General features: G+C 39.6%; 1 protein-coding gene across 10 annotated transcripts in view; it reads right to left on the bottom strand.

The window, feature by feature from the left end:
- The window catches only part of BMPER (BMP binding endothelial regulator), a 141,848-nt gene that overhangs the window by 56,035 nt on the left and 64,664 nt on the right, over positions 1-21,149 (bottom strand). For 8 of the 10 annotated variants that reach the window (XR_014943492.1, XR_014943493.1, XR_014943494.1 and 5 more), the window contains exons 7-11: positions 14,358-14,457; positions 11,007-11,116; positions 10,244-10,384; positions 7,884-7,988; positions 2,462-2,507 (exon numbers count right to left, since the gene is read on the bottom strand). Coding sequence is in view for 6 of the 10 variants with exons in the window: in XM_085540008.1 (XP_085396134.1) it covers positions 2,462-2,507; positions 7,884-7,988; positions 10,244-10,384; positions 11,007-11,116; positions 14,358-14,457 (502 nt within the window). In the remaining 4 variants the exon portion in view is untranslated. The remainder of the gene's footprint in view (positions 1-2,461; positions 2,508-7,883; positions 7,989-10,243; positions 10,385-11,006; positions 11,117-14,357; positions 14,458-21,149) is intronic. The other 2 variants (XM_085540009.1, XM_015855067.3) reach the window with 1 other exon arrangement.

Here is a 21,149-nt window from a genome sequence, read left to right as displayed (position 1 = left end):
ACTGGCAAAGTTTCTAACAACTGGACTGCGATTGTGATCATCACTGAAACTGATTTTACCTGTCAAAATGTTGTGATGAAATTTACAGCACTTCTGGCACAAAGGTGGAATAAGTTCCTTGCTAATGGCAGCTGTTAGAATGCTAATGGATACTGGTGCTGTATGAGAGGAGGTATTTAAAGAACTCTTTGATTACATTAACTGATAAAAGCTTAGAGTTACTTGTAATCATAAAGCCTTAGCATTAGTCCTCCTCCATATGCTAAATGTGTCTGTAGTGAGAAACCTCTCCAAAAAAAGGATCCATTTCATGTGCAACAGAGGAACACACTGCTATGGGACAGTTGGTACGCCTCCCAGTCATACATAGAACCAATGCAATGCAGACCCATAAAGAGAGGCTAAGAGAAAAGGGTTGTTTAGCCTGAAAGCTTTGGGAGAACCAAGAGCTATCTGACCTTATCTGTACATAGGTTACTGAGAAGATGGAGCCAAGCTCTTAATGGAGGTGCACAGCAGAAGGACAAGAAACAGTAGGTGTAATTTGGAATAAGGGAGATCCCAGCTTGATAGAAAGAATAAAATTTTACCATGGGATGGTCAAACTTTGGAGAAGACTACCCAGAAAGACTGTGGAATCTTCATTCCTGATAGTTGTAAACCCCTGGCTGAATATCATAGTCTCAGCCTGATGCTGAAACCTTTTTGAGAGGGAGGCTGGCCACAGACCTCCAGCTGACAAAAAATCATGAAATAACTGGAGTTGTCAATTTCTTCGTAATAGAGATTTATCAGATTGCAGGAAGGTTTACTGCTTCCTCACGCAATGGACCCATGCATTTGAATTGAGGGAGATGCTCTAATGGCTGCTGAATCAGAGTCCAAATTCCCATGGTATCCCTAGAATTCTTCTCCCTGCACACTTGTTTGTGGAAAAAAAAAAATAAAAATACTGCTTTTTAAGTAAGATCAAATATCTGCCACTTCATTCATAATAGGAATGTAAACTTAACATATTCTGCTGGCTGCTGATACTCTCCCCTTAATTTCATGTCTTAAAGTCATGACAATTCTCTTATATCACCAAGAAGTTCTGACTCTAAGGTCATCTGGCTGCTATACAAGTTATTTTTACTTAAAGCAAACATATTTTTTGCTTGCTGCCCCCATGAAACTGTTGTCATGAGTTATCTCTCTCTAGCAGGATTTCTGAAGGAAATGTCTTCTTTGTAACCACTTACAACAGAAGATCTTCAGCACTTTGAGGGAATGGATGGCACCACTATTTACCTCTCCCTAACAGTAAACTGCTCGTATTACAAAAGAGCACATCAGAAAGGCTAAATGCGACTGAAATGTAAGAGCAGAGGCATGACAGCGATCAATAAATTCATTACACTAATAACATGTCATGTTCAAGCAGAGTGATAGGGAAATGTCTTCACCCTTGAAACTGAGCATACATAAATTCAGCTGTTCAATCTTTCATTTCTCTTTTGTCTTGGTATTCTTTATTTCAAGGCTTTCTAAGTTTGACATTTGTATTTCACTTCATTTTGATACTGAAGAATCCAAAACTAGATTTATTTTATTACAAGTTACATATTCAGATCCAGCTGATGAACAGAGTGGAAAAAGGTCGTTAGTTTATAGAATCCGTGCAATACAAGAATATCCAGAAATGAGTAGACCAGTAAAAACAATATGACTTCAGACAAAAGAATAGGAAACATTCTCTTTAAAAAAAATGGTTCCTAAATCATAAAGCCCCTTTTTAACATTCAGTTCCTATTTGGTAAAATACTTCAACACATCCTGAAGGAAATACATAATTGTATCCTGACAACTTCAGTGAAGACAGGTCTCCGTGTATTTGAATAGGATAATCTTAAGGGTAAGTGTGCAAGTAGGATTTGCTGGCTAGGAAAGGTTGCAAGGGATATGGGAAGATGGTCACTGCTGAAGTGAAGAATAAAGGAATAAAAAGGTGATGGTTGAATTAAACATCACACAGACAGAATAACTGCTTCCTACTGTACTCTCTATTGCTGTTATGCAAAACTATTGAATTATATATACACTTCGACTGTTTCCCCTCTCTTGCACAGTGGGGTTGCTATTTACAGGTATAAAAGTCACCCGGTCTTAAAGGATACAACTCTATATACATTGTTTATCTAATTACCTACAAATTTCACAGGCCAAGTATATCCTTCAAAGAGCAGCACCTCAGATTTAGCACAAACAGTGTCACTTGCGGGCAATAGAAAAGAAATAAATCACTTTTTTCAGTCATTTTGTTTAAAATTCATAGACTTATAGGAAACAAACTGTAGCCAGAAAGAGTTACCTGCCCATTTGTGATCTATAAAAAGAAGGCAGAAAGCAACCATATTTCTACTATATTTATTTTCTTTCAAATAATAGAAAAGAATTTTAAAAATGTGAAGAAAGAACTTACTTTCAGTGCAAATAGGACAGCATCCTTTTCTGTTCAGGATTTTACCCTAATTGGGAGAAAGACAGGCTGATTTAATGAAAGAGTTTTTGGAGCAACGACTGTGTTATTTTGTAAGGCTGGATAAGCTTTTGAAAATAGTTTAAGTTGTGTTTGAACTCAATGCCCTGGTTACCGCTTCAAATATCAGGTGCTAAAAACAGACAGAACTATTCAAAAAGCTTCCTGGCAGTCTTATTAGAAATGTAATACTAAAAGAGTTCTCTGTTACCAGTTTTCTCTTTAGAGAGTGCGAGAGAACTTTGGGCTCATGTATTCACAGATATCTAAAAGCAGACTAGTCATTCGGTTACCAAGATCACCTCCTTTCCCCACCTCCCAAAACACACATATTTCCTCATGTATACTTAGACTTATGGACACTTATGCAATCTGCCACCCTGCACAACCCAACGCTCTCCTGTGCCCCCAGATCATACATTTTCCTACAGAAATGAAGGAAAGAAGGCACTGGTAGATATCTAGTTTGGCCAGATTTCTTTCATGGCTAAATCTTGTGGTACCTCTTACCAGATCATATTACCAATCTCAGACCAGGTTGCCCAGTGATGTAAATGGGCATATGTCCAAAGACATGCAACATCTAAAAATAAAAAATTTGGTCTAATCACAGGATCATGGATGAAATTCTCAAGTATTTACTCACCACTTTGCCCATGACAGTTTTATTTATAGCTGTGTCTTATACAAGGCTGGCTAGAAGTAGGAATCATGATTCTTTGTACATAAATTCATTCTCTTTTTCAGACATCCTCAAATTAAAAGATGTTCTCTCTGATTTTACTTTAATTCCCAAAAGCTTACCATCAAGTCAGAGGATAGGCCTGGAAAATTTCAGACTGAATGATATGTTTTTCCAAGCAAAAACTGGCAGGGGTTGTAACAGAACTAATGGTGATATTGGAGCTAACCCACATTCTCATAAGGGAAAGCAAGAGGCATATGGAGTCGTGCTGTTCCCCAGCACCAACACTTTAGTCCAATAGTAGAACTGTAGTTGAACTGTATAGAAAGTCCCTTTTGTGTGACCACTTGTTCTGTTTCCCACTAAGCAGGCAAGCAAGGAGTGGCCAGTAAGGGGGAGCAAATGGAGCTGCAATGTTGTTTGCTCCAAATTCAGCAGTCGCGAAATGCTCGTGAAGATGAACAAGGAAGGGGTGTCAGGTCCATGCAGAGACAGGGTAAGAGAAGCTAGACTGCAAGCCATAATGCTATCTACATTGCTTTCTGCCAGAAACACTGCCAAGCTTTGACATCATGCATGGGGAGAAATGAGCTCCAGGTGATGAGTGTGCTTGAGCTCATTGTCATCAGGGCACAAAAGTTCAGTGTAAGCTTGCTCTTGAATGTGTGACTGCAGATGGAGAGAATGGACTTTAGGCATGTCTCGTCTTGAGAAATGAAACGGATTTCAGTTTCACTGGCATGTGTGCAATGCTTAGACATTTGTGTGGCCATCAGGCCCCAGAGCAAAGAAGACCACTGATGACCAGGCTGCAATGAGAAGACCTATCAAGCACCTGCTAGTACAAAATCCTTCTAAGAAAGAACCAGTAAAACTGCACAGAAGTACAGAGCTGGGATGCATTTATTTGTACAAAAGGAAGACAAGCAGCTGAATGCCACACACTGCACACCGTAGCCTTACCTCTTTTTCAATAAAAGAGTTGAAATCATCAGCCAAGCTGGAAGTGGCAAGAATACAAGTGAAACTGGAATCTCCAAGGCAGCCTGCTGAGGCTGGTTACTTGAGCCACCATGTTGGCCTGAGATCCTGTTTTTGTCTTGTAGAATAAGGAAACCCGTTATTGCTAACATGTGCTGCAAGATTTTGTTAGCATTGAGGGTTCCCTTAGGAGTGGGCTAAGTGATGTGATCCCATTTTTCCCTATGAATATTTATAAGCAGACCACATTTGAGTCTATTTATTTTCTGGGATTTTTCTTCTTTTTTATGAGGTTTTCAATTTTATGTCTGAGGTTTTGGGTTTTTTTCTAAGGCAGGACTAATTGAGGGGGTTGTTTGGTTGTGCAATAGCAACAGCTGTTGTTTTTTGTGCCTCATTTGGCACTAGAGTAAAAACAGCAACTTTTTGTTTGTAATAATAACAGATGTGTATAACATTAAATGCTGTCTGTGTTAAAGATGGGAGAACATGTTCTGAATAAATTTTCAACTCTCTTCAAGTTCATGGGTTCAAATTTTACCCTCTAAATCAAACTCTGCAAATATCTTCACCTGCCATGAATTTGATTCTATTAACTTTTGAGCTCTGGACATCAGAAAAGGTTTCGTGCTGTAAAATTCAAGACTCTTCTCTGGAAGTACAAAATAAGACATCCATGACCAGTGACCATTTCCACAGCCTGGCATTACTAGTGAGGAATGCAAAGGCAAGGAGAAAAGGAAAGGAGGCAAGGAGGAAATAGATAATCATGGACAATTAGAAGGAAGATGGCACAAGGAAAGTGGGAGGCTGGAGCAGGACTAAGGCAAGTGAATAGCAAATTAGGTAAGAAAAGGTCTAATAGATGTCTGAAATTGCAGTCTTGTCAAGTGTTAAATTACTCCATTTCTATATGGTACTTAAGCATGTGTTTAAGCAGACATGGAGTACGTTCAGCAAGACTGAACATACACTTAATATTGTTGGATGGGGTCTAGCACGCACCACACCTTGCAGGCTGATGCTCCAGGTAACTGAGAGGAAATATCAACATAAAATCAATTACCAGAAACAGGAACCACTAGAAGCCCAGGAAGGACACTGATTTTACTATAGCTATGACAGGAGCAATTGAGTTTACAAGAGATATATTGCACCTGCGGCAGATAAAAGAAGCTAAGAAAAGCGCTTCCTGAAATTACTGATGCAGGATTAAACATTCCAAAAAGAGAATAATAAAAGGAATGGAAAAATGTGCCTAGCTCTATGAAGAAAACTAAAGAAATGGCAGAAACAGTCTCTGAAAATATGGCAGCCTGCCACCAATAGAATGAATAATACAAATGGCTGCACAGCATTAGAAATTTCTGAAGAAACTTATCCTTTCAAGAAATAATTGACTAAAATCTATGCTGATAAATAATATTCCATCACAAAACAAAACCCCCAAAAACAACAACAACAAAAAAAACCCCACCCCACAACCATTTAAGTCGAGGAACAATATTGCAAGTTGCTTTGTGAATCTTCAATCTGTTTACACTCAGTTGTGTGTATCCTAACACAGTTTTAATGAGATGACTGTATGTGGAATGACACCCTAAGGGGCAGCATTTTACTCCACAGCAGTCTCCAACAGCCAACAGAGACTGCTTACTACCAGAAATGTTGGGGAGAGAGAAAAAAAATGGGAATTCATACCCCTACAGTTTTCAGAGACAGCAGCATAACTCTATACATGATATCCAGACTTTCAGTACCAGAATCACTAAAATATCTTTATCTTGAATAATATGGTGTGTTTAATTAATGTTTATAGATTTCTGACAGAATATCTCATCAAACAGAGCATAGCACAGATGAAAGATGAAAGATTTAAATCCATTAGCATACATAATTTGCTTTCAAATTACTTGAGGTGGTACCCACTTGGAATAGGAAAATAAATCTCACTCTAGAGTTTACATTCCTTCTCCTGCTTCTCCTTCCAATTTAGACTGGAAGAGCAGAACCATTGCTTGTATCTGTGGAGGAGGGTGGTTTCACATGCAGCTTGGTATGGGCTCCATTTTAAGAGAGAGCACAGGGTGACTGGTTACATGCTAGAGGGAAGAGCTCTGCAGGATAACATAATCTGATCTTCTAAGCCCTGAGGAGCTGAGCCTTGTCTGAAGAATCAACTCAGAGGTTTAGTGCAGTTAAGGAGTTTGCATTAACCTTGGAGCAGTTCATGTAACAGCCGGTTGGTACACCAGTCAGCTTGTACATCAGTCAGTTATGGTCCCACAGGACCGCAGACGATGAATTGTTACTCAGTACTGTTTCCACTAACTGTCCGTGAACAGTGGATTCATTCACAGAAGCCACTTTAGTTGATTATCTCAATGCTGTAATTCATATATGGGTAGTGCTGAACTGGCTTATTTCACTTAAGAATTATATAACGTCAAACTAGTTATTTGATCTCAAAAGCATCTTGAATGTTTGAAATGCATCTTGCATAGGGAAAATATAAATGAGTTGCAGTATGTGCCAAGGTCAACAACAAAGAATTTGAGGAGACCAGAGGGGTCCAAGCTCTCACCTCCTGCTTATGCAGTGAAAGGCGAGGAAGCCCAATCGCTATGGGCCTCATCTGGCTCCCAGAAGAAGAGCTACTTTTGTTCCTATTTCCTGTGTGCAGTATCTCGTATGAGGCCTATTAACAGAATTACCCTGTGGAGTGAACACCACAGTGACAGGAGATGTGCCCTCTTCTGAGGATACAAACATCACTCCTGCAGCCCACTGGCAAAGCAGAAACAGGAGCACCGTGGTACAGGCTTTTTATTCTACCACAGCTTCTGGCTGTCAAAAGTTCACACATATAAAGTTTTACAAACTAGAGTTTGTCATTTAAAATTTTATACCTAGGTGTCTGTGACTCATATTTTCCCGACTGGCTTCCAGGATGGAGAGGGAAACACTGAGAAGGTATAATGCTAACCACTTGGCTCTCACTTCTGCAGCTCTGTTCAAAGATCTGACCTTACATGAGGTGCTATTTAGAGCTCCCTCTTCTGAAAGCTTGGGCCATTAAAACAAAGTAATTTGTCAGTGACAGAAATCCAAGACACAAAAGCTGGTTTTACATCAAGGTTTTATATGCTAATTTTTGAAGCAATTGCATAAAGCATAATTACACCATGCTCTGGGTTCACTTCAGACACTCAATTTTTTTTTTTTTTTCAGGCTGAAACCTCAGAGAAAGTGGTGAAGTTTGATTGAGATTTTTAAATTTCATTTAATTTAGCTGTCTAACCAAGTTTCAAGCCTCATATGCACTAAGAAAAGCAAGCACAACCTTTTGACACTTGCCTTAACATCTGCATGCTAAATGTATGTCTACACAGTCATCTCACCAATCTACAAAGCTACTAAATATACGTGAAAGAGATGTTGTATTCCAGATACTTGAGTCGGAGAAAAAGTAAGGAGGAGAAAAGGAACACAGTCTGCAGAGCAAAGACAGAAGTGAGAAGCTCTTATTCAGAGTAGCAATAGCACACTTGGAAAACACCAGCCTAAATTAATATGCCAAAGAATCTCTACTTTCCAATCTACGTGCCCCAGTGCTAAGAACACACTTCCAAGAAACACTGACAAACATAATGGTGGTGAAAAGTAGAGAAGAAAGCCATGCTCTTTTAAACAACTCACATGAGGACAGCTGCTGACTGGAATGCATTGCTTCTTGCGACACTCTGTCTTGCCTTTCACACAAGCACAGATGGTGCAGTTCACAGAGGACCACATCTCTCCATCCTGCAAGAGGGAACATGATCTAGTATCAGTTGGGGTGGCAACAGGAAGCTATTTCAGCAATGCATCATTGCACAAGAAGGGATAACTTTCCCTGTTGGCATAGTGTCATTGTTTAGTCTAAATTATTTTGAGGTATCTGTCCACATCCAGTTGTATTAAAGACAAAGATCAAATTCAGAGGGTTGTTCTTCCCTTCAGCCCTCCCAATCAAGACTTTATTATTTCAAAGCTAACCAAATCACATTTGAGCTTTCCATTGGTGTCCTGATCATTTGCATTGTTTTCTCTTCACTGTGTGCCTAAGATGTGATCACACCTACCACAAATTTTCATTTAAGCTGACATAATTAGAAAAACCCGATTTATTTGGTTGAGTGATGTCTTTAAGTTGTTGCATGTGAAAGTATTTGATTAAGATGCCAGCATATAGTGAATTTATTCCCAGATGCAGCATCAGTTTGGCTTAAGGCAGGAATGGTTGAATAATGAATTCTAATTTAGATTACTTACAGCACTTTCATAGACACTTGATCTGCTGAACATCTGAAAATGTTTAGAAGAGATACTGGATTGAACTCCTCAAATGCATAACCGGTAAGAGTCTACAGCTCTTGAAGTATTAGGTGCAGAGCAAAATATGGTCTTATCCTCACTTACTTGGGGAAGACTGTTCGTGGAACTGCCCTGGCTCATTTCTCCACAGTGCTTCATTTGCCAAGTGTGGTTCCTAAAACATTCTGTCTCACCCACTTACAGTCTTGTGCTAGTCTGCTTAGAGCCAAAATGTGCATGTTTTCTGTTTGCTGGACCTCTGTGAAGGAAGGGTGAGGATAGACCTGACAGGAACAGAGTACAGGCAGTCCAACCAAACAGCTGTGAACAATTATGTGCCCACCTCAACATGACATTCTGACCAGAGTGAAAAATAGACAATATCCAAAATGCCAAGGTGACTAACTCATTCTGTGCAATATGTACAGCTAAAGGCTGTCTCTCCACTGTTCTGTCTGTCCCCGCCATGTTAAGATCACCTCATGTTTCTGAGGCAGCATTCTGGTGCACTTCTATTGACTGTTCTCCAAGCATCTGCTACAGACTCAGAATGGTTCACAACTAACTGCACACAGCTATCCCGATTTTTGTTTCACAGTCATTTTTGCACAGGACAGAACACAGCTCTGACTGCCCAGTCTCCCAGTGAACCAGTGCCCATTCTACTAGTGTTAGGCCATTAACTTAAACCAAACTACACCAGATTTATCTTTTCTTATACAGGGCAAGAAATAGATGTGCTGTCTCTTATCTTTTTCTTACTCAATATAATGTTTAGTAATATAGTAAGATCTTCACGAGAAGCAGATTGTTTTATCTGGGCGCCTAAGAAGCAGGCACTTGTTCTTGAAGCACAATAGTACCAGTGTAAGGGTTCCAATCAGATCCAGTATAGTCTCAGTGTACAGTAGGTTCACATGTAATTTCCAGAATAAACACTTCAGCTATGTACACAAAAGATGGAAAAAAAATGGGAAGCAGTTCTGGCTGAGCAAACGAAGTATTCACATGGGATTTAACATTTTATCTGATTCAAGGGGTTCTTAATTCACAGATGGCCCATAAGGTGACAAAATCTTTGTCTACACAGTGTTAAAAAAAAACAACTGCACCACTTGGAAAAACACGCAGGGTCTCAGTGACATGAGAAGTGTATTGCAGAGTATCCCCTGTGATTTGAAAACATTGAGTGAGAGCGCAGTAGGTAACTGTTATTATATGGCTATCCCAATATGAGATGTCAGAGGTGCTGTCCTCAGCAGAGCTGTGAAATTTCAGTGAGTAATTTTCAGTCAAGATGAAATTTGCACAGCTCCTATTGCTCAGCTGTGGAAGAGGCCGCCTCAGCAGATGAAGCCTACACACCTCTCAAAAATAACTTACCCATAAATATCAGCATTTACTTGGGAAAGCGGAGAATAAAAAACTCATACCAAACATGCATTACTTGTTTTGAAACAGGAGCTTGGAGAGACACACATCACAACAAGAAGGAACTAGTATTAATTGCTGCATATCAGCAGAATCTGCAGAGACTCCAATAAAAAAACAGCAGCTGGCAAATTCTGCTGTGCTGTGCCTCTGAGCTGCTCCATCATCTAAAGTGATGGTGAGAATTCTGCTGAAAAGCAAGTCACGACACTAACTTACAGTTAGCCTGTGTTGTTTCAGCATCTATTCTTCAACCACACCTGAAACTGTACCTGGAATATCTTATTGCCAAACTTGCACACTTTCATTTCTTCTGGAGTGATGTAGGAGACACATTCCTTGCAGCAGTGGTCTTGGTTTTTATTGCATTCTCCAGGAAGCAAGCACCTCTTCTTACATATCACTGTTGAATCCTAGGTAAAAGGACAACAGGAAATCATTAAACCATCACCTCAGAGTTTCTGCTCACGTGCATACCTATCGAAACATTTCTGCTTGCTCAGCCATTGCATCCAAGCAAGCTAAGAGCCCAGTTCCTTTGGATAGGTTAGCTCAGTGAAAACAAAAGTAATTCACTGGATTAATGGAATCTTTTATGGTCTGTGAAGCACTCTGTTTACCTGCAAAATCTTGACTCCAATCTGGCAACACTTTACTTTGTCTCTATTTAGGTGCGAAAGTGCATGTAATCATAATCACGCATAGTCAACTACATAAAATAATCTCTTCCCGTTAGCAGCAATGTGTTAGCTCATCATGTAGTGAGTTAATTCTTCTTGCAGTGTAATGCAAACTCAAAGAAAGTCATATAATCTGAGTAACTTCATTTTGCATCACAATGATAGGCATCATGTCTTAACTGAGAAACTCGGTAGCTTTATAAACTTTCCTAGCACAACTGCAAGAGCTCTTCAGACCCGACTCTCAAGGACCACACAAGATGCCAAAGCAGAACCCTATCGGGGCTTACAGTTCCTTACAAATTACTGCCAAGTCAGACAACCAGCATGCTAAACCAAAGCACTGTGGACTTACCTTGCATGTACACATTGTACAGTTGTCATAAATAAATGAGGATCCATTATCATACACATTACTATGAAAGAGACAGCTTCCAAATGGGAGGTCGAACACTTTCCTCTGTCCTGAATATAAATAAACAATAACAGAAACAGAATGTGGTTGAAGAGATGCCACACTGACAACAAAAATAGTAATGCTTATTGTCACAAGACCAAATTCATCTGCAATATGTCATTCACTGTGTGTTTCCATTTTGGTGTGAAAAAAATATGTACTTTTAACAGTTCTCTGTTCTTCTAGCACACATTCATCTATACAATTTTACTGTGGGAGGGAATGTTAATATGATTTATGACATGTTTATATTGGAAAAATCGTTCTTCATCATAAAGTGCACATTGCAGCTACATGAATAAAAAGTAAGCACTCAAACTCTTAGGGTTTGTACATTTAAACTAGTTTAAACAGTCTTTAACTTAATGTAACAACTTATCAAATGAAGCAGCCTGAACTGGTTTTAGCATATCTGCCTCAGGGGCTCACAGCAGCCAAACTAAACCAATTCAGTGACATTAATGTAAAAAATCATATGTGTTGCCCAGACTTATTAAAATAGCCTGGTGTACCATGCTTAGACACCATTGCAAGGAATACAGGCATTTGCAAAGTTTACAAGAAGAATGAAACAACAAAAAATATTAACTTTCCAGAACACTTTAAAAAAAAAATAGTTGCATGAAAGTGAGGCACTTTTTAGAGCACTGTACAGGGAAGACAGTGTCAATAGCAAATCCTTCCTGAAGTCCTGCAAATCTACAAGCACTTCAAATCAAACTTGGAACATGTGACCATCGAAACAGACAAGCACAGAGTCTTTACAAAAACTCTGAAATCACTATACTTGTCTTCCTGGTTTAGAATATCTTTCCCTGTTTACTAATGGTGGCAGCTGTAATAAGTTCCTTTGGAAGAGGCTGCCAGTCTCCCAGTTTACCCTTTCTGAGGTCTGATGTTAAACAGGCATCAGTTCCAAGGCAGTGAATGAGCAGTAGAACAAAATACAAGTCATTAAGTACTAGCCCAATAGTTTAGCTCCCAAATTGCCAAATCTTGGCAGCTGGGATAGCTGAAGTTTGTCCCTGTGTTCCAATTTGTAATCCCTTCTTTTTCCAATAAGTCTTGATAAAAGCAGAGCAGCTTAAAAGAAAAAGCTTCCAGTTTCCTCTGAGAAATAAGTGAACAGAAGGATAAGCACACAGCAGAATCCACTGCATAAGCCTGAAGCTTTCCAAAATATGTATATGCAAATAACTGTTTTTTAAAAAGCTAAGAAACAATTGCTGTTGTTCAGTTAGACACAATTTCAATGTATCTTCTTGCAATAACTCAGACTAAATTGTGCTTGCACAACCTCCCTCCCTTTTACCGAATATGCATACTTTAGCAAAGGCTTAATTTCTCTTGCACGACTGACATGTGAAATCAGTTGAGGATGCTCAGTAGCCCTAAAAGGAACTGTTCCACATCCACACACCACTTACAGGCAAAGCCAAGACATACTCCCATCTGTAACAACACATCTGAATCTCTATGTGGGGCCAGGGCTTCCATCTCATAACTTACATCAGCAAGTGAACAGAAGTCAAGCTCTCTCTCACGCTGTCTTGCCATGCCTTGCAAACCACCCAACACAATTCTGGGTGGCCAACCCAGTTCAAACAGTTGGTAAGAAAAACAACGAAAAAGGAAGATGTGGTGGTGGAGATATTGGCTTAATGGTTGGTCAGCTTTGCTGGCTCATAATCACTAGTTAAACTAATAATTCAAGTCTCAGAGGAGTCAACTGCATTCTTCTAACATATTTACGCTGAGTATCAGAAATCCAATTGCAGGGAGGTCTTGCACATGATACTTTAAAAACCATGCCTTGGCATCCCTGGAAATGCTTTTTTTTTTCCTACTGCTGTGCCCTTTGCTATGCATCTCTTGGCTCTCCAGAGCATTCAACATTTCACTATGAGTAGACATCACCTATTCACAGGTATTCAACATACCTTAATGTGATGACTGCACAAAATGCAAATCACTGTTACTGGCAAAATCATTTACAGACATTTCTAAGCGAACAAAAGAAAAGAACCTGTGCAAATATCCCTATGAAACAGTCAGATATCAAAGCTGGCTTTTGAACACTCAGACCAAAGACAGGAAGGTTCTGTTGGGAAAAACATGCGGTGAAGAGGACAAGGGGAGTTTGCAGAAGGAAAAATGTCCTCAGCCAAAATAGCAGCTCAGAAGGTCACTATTTGAACTGTTCTTCCCTGTTTCATTCCTTACTCTATTTCTACCTGGTGCTGTGGTTAAATGTTCTGGGCAGGTATTTATTTATAGCATTTCTCAACTTGTAAATAGATAAGCAAATTCAGGCTTATTTCAAGTAGTCAAAAATGTTCATTATTCTGAGAAACTGGAATTTTCTATAGATCACTGCCTTCAAGGCCAGTGCTCTCTGTACTCTTATTCCCACCCTAAAAACTGACCAGAGACAGCAGTAAGTATTTGGACAAAATGTCAAGAAGTTCCTATTGAAGAACTGGAGATTTCCAGTCTTGAAAACTTGCAAAAAAACTTACTCATAACCTTGTAGACCAAATTAAACCTAATTTACATGGTAAGATCCTAGCTTATGGTGAACCTTGTTTATGAAGTAGAGGGTCGTGTGCTGAGGAATGCTAACCTGCAAATCAGATTAAATGGCAGAAGCAAAATAAGGGCTTTCAAAAATCACTGTGCTTCTTGGCATGGCTTAGAAGAACTAAACCTTCTCAGAGGCCTCTGATTTACTCCTTTAAAATGTGTTGGAAAGATGTAATTGAAAATAGTCCTGGCTGAAACTGTGATTCCACCTTAAGGCAACAATAAGGCAAATTCCTGGGTTCTGGCCTCTCTTACAACAATTTCTAAGAATGCAATTTCAGACCAGAAGTTTTCTTTGACCTGCATTTCCGCAAAGCCAAGAATGCAAATGCACACTTAACCAAAAATCTGAGAGGGAGAGGCCTTTCCTTTTGTGGTACATTCCAATGAAACATTTCCTCTTGCCTCAACCTCCTTCACAAAACATGTGTAATGAAGGTGGGAAACCTCTCTATATCTGTCTCTCCAAGCAAGCCAATTGGCATATACTCAAATCCTTTTCTGCAGTTGCTTTCCGAGTGCCATCCATCACAACTCCACACACAGACCTGGAGTATATATTGAAGCCTGTATATTAGAACAGCTCTGTTTTTTCCACTTTTCAGAATTTAGCAGTATTTAAGATTTACCAGTATTACCAACATTGACGGGAATGTAAACACTCACCTAAGCATTTGGGGCAACACTGTCCTGCAGGAACGTGACTGAGGTGCTGGGGACACGACAGAATGGGGCAGACTTCTTGGATGCAAAGGGTCCTGCCACCCTGAAGGAAAAAGCAAAATGTCAAGTAGACATGTCAAGTAGACACAGACTGTTAACAAGGCCTGAAAAGCCTTAGCCAAAGCAGTTTTTGCCAAGAGGAATTTTTTTTTGCATCACATACATGTGGAATGTGTACAGTTATCCTTTAGCACATCCTGCATCACCTGCAGTGACCTTGGAATATTTGTATCTTTTCATTCTCTCAAGAAATGAATGTAACAGTTGAAAAAATATTGTCTTTCTATCTATTTCTCAGTTTGGATGTGAAAAGAAACACAACTAAAACAACCAAAGAGAATAAGCCATGAACCTTTCCAGATGCACAACAAAGTTACTGAGCAATTTTTATTTCTCCCCTCCTGTGCCACACCCATATAGGCTTGTCTGGAATGGAGATTAAGTAATGAAGCACAATGAGAGCAGGTGTTCTTCTACTATGTCCCTGATCTCAGAGGCCAAGTAAGTCAAAATAATTTAAGAAAGCATGTTTTTGTTAGCCACTCAGTCCAACTATGCAAACCCAGAAGGCCCGTTTTCTTCAGAGGACTCGAAATACAGAGAGTATATGAGATTTTCAGAATTAATGTGGCAAAATAAATAAATAAATAAATAGATAGATAACCTGTACTAGATATATCTTCATGAGCCTACAAATATCAGGGAAAAGAGAGACAAAAAGAACAACAAAGACGCAGTATATCTCTTTAAGATTAACTGCAGTTAGTCAGAAGAGATCTTTGTTGTTATTCTGCTGTGTTCCATAAATACTTCACCATGCTTGGAGAATACAACATTTAACTCAGGACTCTCTATCAAAATGTTCTTCAAATGCTCTTAAGAAATGACCAGGTTATTACACTTCAAAAATCAGCTCACATATGCCTTAGTAAGAGAAGACAGTCTTTTTCATCTAGCTACCCTGCCTCATTTATCACTCAGAGCCGCACTTATCCTAACAATAACCTTTGTGTTCCTGGATGCTGAGATGGAAAGCTTATGAACAGTCTCCTCCCACGTACATACTGGATGCGTCTTGAGGCTCCCTAGGGAAAGATGGAAAAACCTGTTCATTTTGAAGAGCTCTGTGCCTGAAATGATACGCCATTCCACTCCTAATGGCCTCAGTGAATCACGTAAAAGCTTTTACATAGGGGTGAATCCACATATGCAGTATTACATAGAAAACAACATGCTGACTATACCCCCATTCTATAATAAGTTTTCAGGCACTGGAGTCTACCTGTCCCACAGGGCTACCAAAGCATCCTGAATTCACATGGCTAAGGACTGCTCATAATTCATTCACTGCTGCATGCAGAAACACAGAGGTTATTGTAGACCGAAATGACTGCCCTAAATTAGGGGTCAGACCAGAAACTTGACAAAATGAAATGAATTCTTCACTGAAGTTATGATGTTCTGGGAGTAGTTTTGTGAGAAGAGACACAGGTGCAGGATGAGAGAATAAATATCAAGGAAGGTTTCTCCTGTAATCCTGCTCAGGGAAAAAGGCTAAGAGAAGACAAAGTTCAGACTCTGGTGATAACTTAATGAATTGCAAAGGAGAGCAAAGAGGCCTCAGTCAGCCTGGTGCCAGGATCAGGAATACAACCACTGAAGACAAAGCAGTGCACCAGAACATGGTGATTGCAGATCTTCTCTTGCAACATTGCTTCTGTATTTGACAGTCATATATCCCATGCCTCTACAGAAATGTTCTAAAGTCTTGCTTCTCTGACAGATGGAATCAAAGCTCAGCCTTACAAAATACTGAGGCACTGCCTTGCAGTCTGTTGCATAGACTATTTAAAAATATATATATGAAATGCCCTGGATAACTAGTGAGTAAAAAAATAGGAACTATTTATTCATTTCTGTCTTTTGTTTACAGCTCCCTTTTATGTCTGCAGCAGTAACTGAACCAGCACCTCCTTTGCACAGAACTTTTGTTCTAAGTACAGTTTCATCTCTCTTCTTACTCCACTGCTGTGCTCAATTCCAACCGTAATACAGTAAAACAATAACAGTAAAACAACTTTCTAGCTCATTGCTACCCCAGGTATGCTCTTCTAAGTACAAAAATCATCACAGGATATATATTCAAAAAGAGTCAAATAAGTAATACTTGCCCTAAGAGCTCTTTGAACACTATGAAGAAATGTCAACATTTACACAATATATCCATCAGCTTTTTTTTCTTATTTTTTTCTTAAAAGTATTTAGCTTTAGTAATCAACATTCAATACTCACAAAGTAAAAACTTCAGAGTGCTAGCTCACAAAGCAGGATTATTTAGCATCGTCAGTTCTTTATATGGCATGAAATAGAATGGTACAGAAAACACAGTACAACAAATGTTCATTAAAAATGCAAGGGAAAAAATAAATCCTGAGAGCAAAAAGATTGGCTCCGGAAAACATAAAACGGGATAAGAATTGCACAGTTAACACCTTGCCTCCTTCACCTCCCAACTACATCCACAGCTTTTAGGTCGCATTTCTCTGTTAAGTGTAGCATCTCCTAGGCAGCCATAATATTCCAGGTCTGAAGCAACACTTTCCAGTAATACCAAACCTTAATTGGAAGCCAGTGCAGACCAATAAAGTACAAGTGACATCTGCTTCCTGTGAGAAATACTATTCAAGAGCAAGGCAAATAAATTCTTGAGTGATAGTTACATGAAGCCTTAATCAGGATGCTGCTGCAGTCCACAGTCCTCTGGAGGTAATGGATTTCATAAGAAATCTGAGGTCTAGAGTGCAAAGGTTCACCTTCCAAGGTGGAAGCAAACAATAACTCTGTAATCCCTGCTGCCACTTCATACCCACAAAACAAAGCCAGAGGACCCCTGGAATTGGCTCAGAGGGCAATATGGGCTATCATGTCTCAGCAGCTTTCTCACAGACATAGGAATGAGGCAAAGATGGACCAGCACTTTCTAACTCTCTCATAAAATATTCCTCTTTGAGAAAAGAAACTGCCTTAGTCTTTCCTAAAAAAAAATCATGAAGCTATTCAGCTGTCCCTTCTATCCACTTCTGACCCTGACTTTGATATGATACTTTGCTGTTCAACAGGGACACAAGAAACTCAGCGGAGACAAGATGCACACGGCCAGGCTGTGTAAGACTTTGGTGGGGACAAGTAATGAGAGAGGGTGTAGTTTTGGGACAGGCTACACATGCACTCACCTAGTGTACAGTGTGTATGTAGCCTGTGTGCTAGGACTGATGGAGGGAAATGAGTGCAGAAAAAAACTGTCTGCCCAAAACCTCTTGAAGGCTGAAAAGCTGCTGCCATTAATCTCCAACAGCCTTGGTCTTCTTGTACAATGAAAAGTGACCATCACATTGAACAGTGCCCTCAGACATCCAGGTTAATTTTAAGTAGTCCTGCATGGAGCCAGGAGTTGGCTTCAACTACCCTTGTGAATCCTTTCCAGACTTAGTTATTCTGTTCTGTTAGCAGAGCTGCCCTTGTCATAATCAGATTCTGAAAGCAATTTTGATATTAATGATTTTGAAAGATTCTTTGAAAGAAACACATAATTGGTGACTGTTTGCTTTCAACTGTTCTAGCATTTTGTTTGTGACTATAGCCACCATGAATAGCCATAATAATAAAAATTATCATTTTCATGGCAATTATACCACTAAAGCAATTAATAGAAAACTGCTGATAAAGGAATGGGTGTATCATTTGAGATTCAGATAATGAGGAGTATTAACACTAGGGAAGGGAAAAAGAAAAGTTGAAGGCATACCAGTATTCCTATTTCATTATGCCATAATTGTTAAGGTGTATGATGCCTCCTATATGAAATGGATAATATACTGGCTTGTATACAATTATTGGTCACCAAGAGCTACATCTGATGTATTAATTATTATGTGACAGTAAAGACCTCCTTCTACCTTTCAAACATGCACTAAATACATAAAAATAGTCAGCAACATGTATTACGCAAACATCTTCAAAAGGCCCCTTGAATCACACACTTGTAAACTCATGCCTTGGGTTTACAGTCAGGTCTACAGTCCTTGATTTGTCTTGGAGGTAGCCTTCATGCACAGAAGTGAGAGGATATCATAACTGGGGTGTAGGTGTTATCTCCCAAATCAAATGACAGTCCTCTGTCAAGAAGAGTGTGGTAATGGCAGACAGCCTCCGGGAGTACCTTCATCCTTACACAGTATTTGAGGGTCCCTGCAGAAGCCACACTATGCACAGTGACTACTCCCTGGAAAGGTCACTGGATAGGGAAGTGAACAAAGCAGTAAAAAAGCTCTCAGCACAAAAGCAAACAGCATATCAATCAGCACAACAAACAGGCAGACAGACAAGCCAGAGCTTCCCACATCCCTACAGCTTGATATGTTGTCTAGACAAGGATTTTTAAAATGTCTCTTTAGAAAATGTTGGATAAAATTCAGAATAAGGAGATCTTGAACTTTAGTTCAGCACAAAAGGTATTTAAAGTGCCTTGCGTGCACTTCATTTTTATACTCTGGATCCAGATGTTAAAACCCTGTTTTCCGTGGTATTGCTGCTATAGATAGATTTTAGAAGAATGTTCCAGTGACAGCTTAAAGTGGTGTCCTAAGAACTGGCATGTGCAGCAAGTGCTCTGAAGAGCTCTTCTTCATTTTGTTGTCAGATCATGCAAATGAGTATGGATATAAAATATTGTCTTAAATTTCTTAAACATTAGCTAAAATCCTTAAAGATTAGAAATGGCAAACTGAAAGATTCCTGTGAATAAACTTCTGGAGTAACTTCTCAACAAAGCAAATGTACAATTCTTAACCTACTATTTCTCTGTTTTCTTTGAATCTGATGCAAATACATTCCTTGTCTTAGTCAAGAGAAGCCTAGAGAATTCCACTGATCTGTACCACCTCTACCTTTACGTGCAGCCTTATGATACAAGTAATTAGAAGCACTTCCCGTATAATCAACAAGCTGTATTAATTATACAGTTCAATTAGTGGTCTTTAACTAATACAAATTCACATACCCAAGCATCCAGAGAATTGCAAGTGAGGATGCAAAGCATCAGATAGGCTGCAACATCTTGACCTAAAACCAGCAACTCAAAGGCCTTCCTCTTCTGGAAATTAATCAGTATGTGGTTGATTATCTAAATTATTCTGTATTTAATAGTTCAGGGCAGGATGAAGCCTCTGAAATAGTCATGCTTTCAATCAACTAAATAGCACATGTACGAAGTGACTCAAGTAAGTGCCAAGTCAACTCAGTCTTGCCATCTACTTGACAGCCACATTTTCTGGAGTTGCTTAGATGGAAATATATATATATTTATATCTTTTTTTGAGGGAAGTTGTATGCTGTGTTTGTTTGCAAATTCATATTTGGAATATCGCAGTGTCCTCTTGCAGGGTGAAGTATGCAATTCTGTGGTATGGTTCTCCACTTCGAAATCAGGCATTCAGGTTCCAAAACACAATTTGACACTCCTGCATGAGGAGGTGGGTGGAGAACCAAGGTATCTACTGCCTTGGGTAGAAAGGAACATTCTGGAGAATGAAATCAAGCTTTACACAGTAGCTGTCTTGTAGTATACACAGCCAGAGACAGTGCTCCTAAAATTTCACAGTTCCTGGAACCACTGAAGAGTTCCTCAGGGAGGGTCAGGCAGAGCTCTACTCTCAGCTGGGGTCTCAGCACAACCAGCACATGGTCATATTTCTCTGGTCTAATAGCGTTGTGCAGAAGTATTGTTCAGATTATATTGCATCTGGCTTCACAGGCCAGCTGAAATCAAATCACTCACTGACCCAACAGCATAGCTGTAGAGTCTAGCAGCTGAACAGCCAGCAGCCCTCTCCCCTCCAGGATTTACAATTTGAGGGCTTTTGGCTCTGTTTAAAGTAATGTTGTAAATAGCCCCCCTTCACTTGGAAGCCAAGAAAGGTTTAATCATAGTGTGTTCTCCTTTCAGGCTGATTTCCTAAAGAAAGAAGGTTTCTGCAGGCACAAAACAAGCACACCTGTAGCCTGTGAATCCCCAGTCAGCTCCAACCACAAATGACCAAGGGACTCCACTGAAAATGGTACAAAGATAAAATAACAAAAATCTCGGAGATATTAAAATCTCTCAAGGACATCGAGTTTCTACATGTTTTGTTAAAAACAGATGGTTGCAGAGAGTACAGAAACCTAGTTGCTTTCCATAAGGGACATGAGAAAGCAGCATCAGAGTTAGGCAGCAGTTGCAGTGTCTCCCAGACCCAATATCTTTTGCTTGCTGCTCAAATCATGGAGGGGCTGGAGGAGAGCTCAGATTATTGCCATTAGGGCAGAGGAGCAAGCTATAGAGGCAGCCCACCTGTGGAGTCAGATCTTAGTTACTTCAGCTCCAGGGGCAACATCTGTACTTTCAGGTTAGCAGAGGCAATGAGACATGAGGCAAGTCTGTATCTGATACCTATAGCACCATTCCCATGAGGTGTGCCTTTTTTTTCCCTGACCTTTCTCTTTTTTCTACAGTACCTGCACAGATTCATGATACCTGTGTTCCAGACTAGCCTGCAATTGAGTGATGCATTCTTCCAGCTGGAGACCATATACTTGTTCTGTATTGGAACCTGTTTTTTATTGATCATTCTCCTCAGTGGTTGAACAGTCTTTTTCCAGGGGTAGATCTGTTTCTCTCCACAAATCTCTCCTGCA

Source organism: Coturnix japonica, chromosome 2 (genome assembly GCF_054131305.1).
Source record: "Coturnix japonica strain WE chromosome 2, WE-NBRP24, whole genome shotgun sequence".
NCBI lineage: Eukaryota > Metazoa > Chordata > Aves > Galliformes > Phasianidae > Coturnix > Coturnix japonica.
The sequence above is the reverse complement of the archived record's forward strand: the minus strand, read 5'-3'. Positions and strand labels throughout refer to the sequence as shown.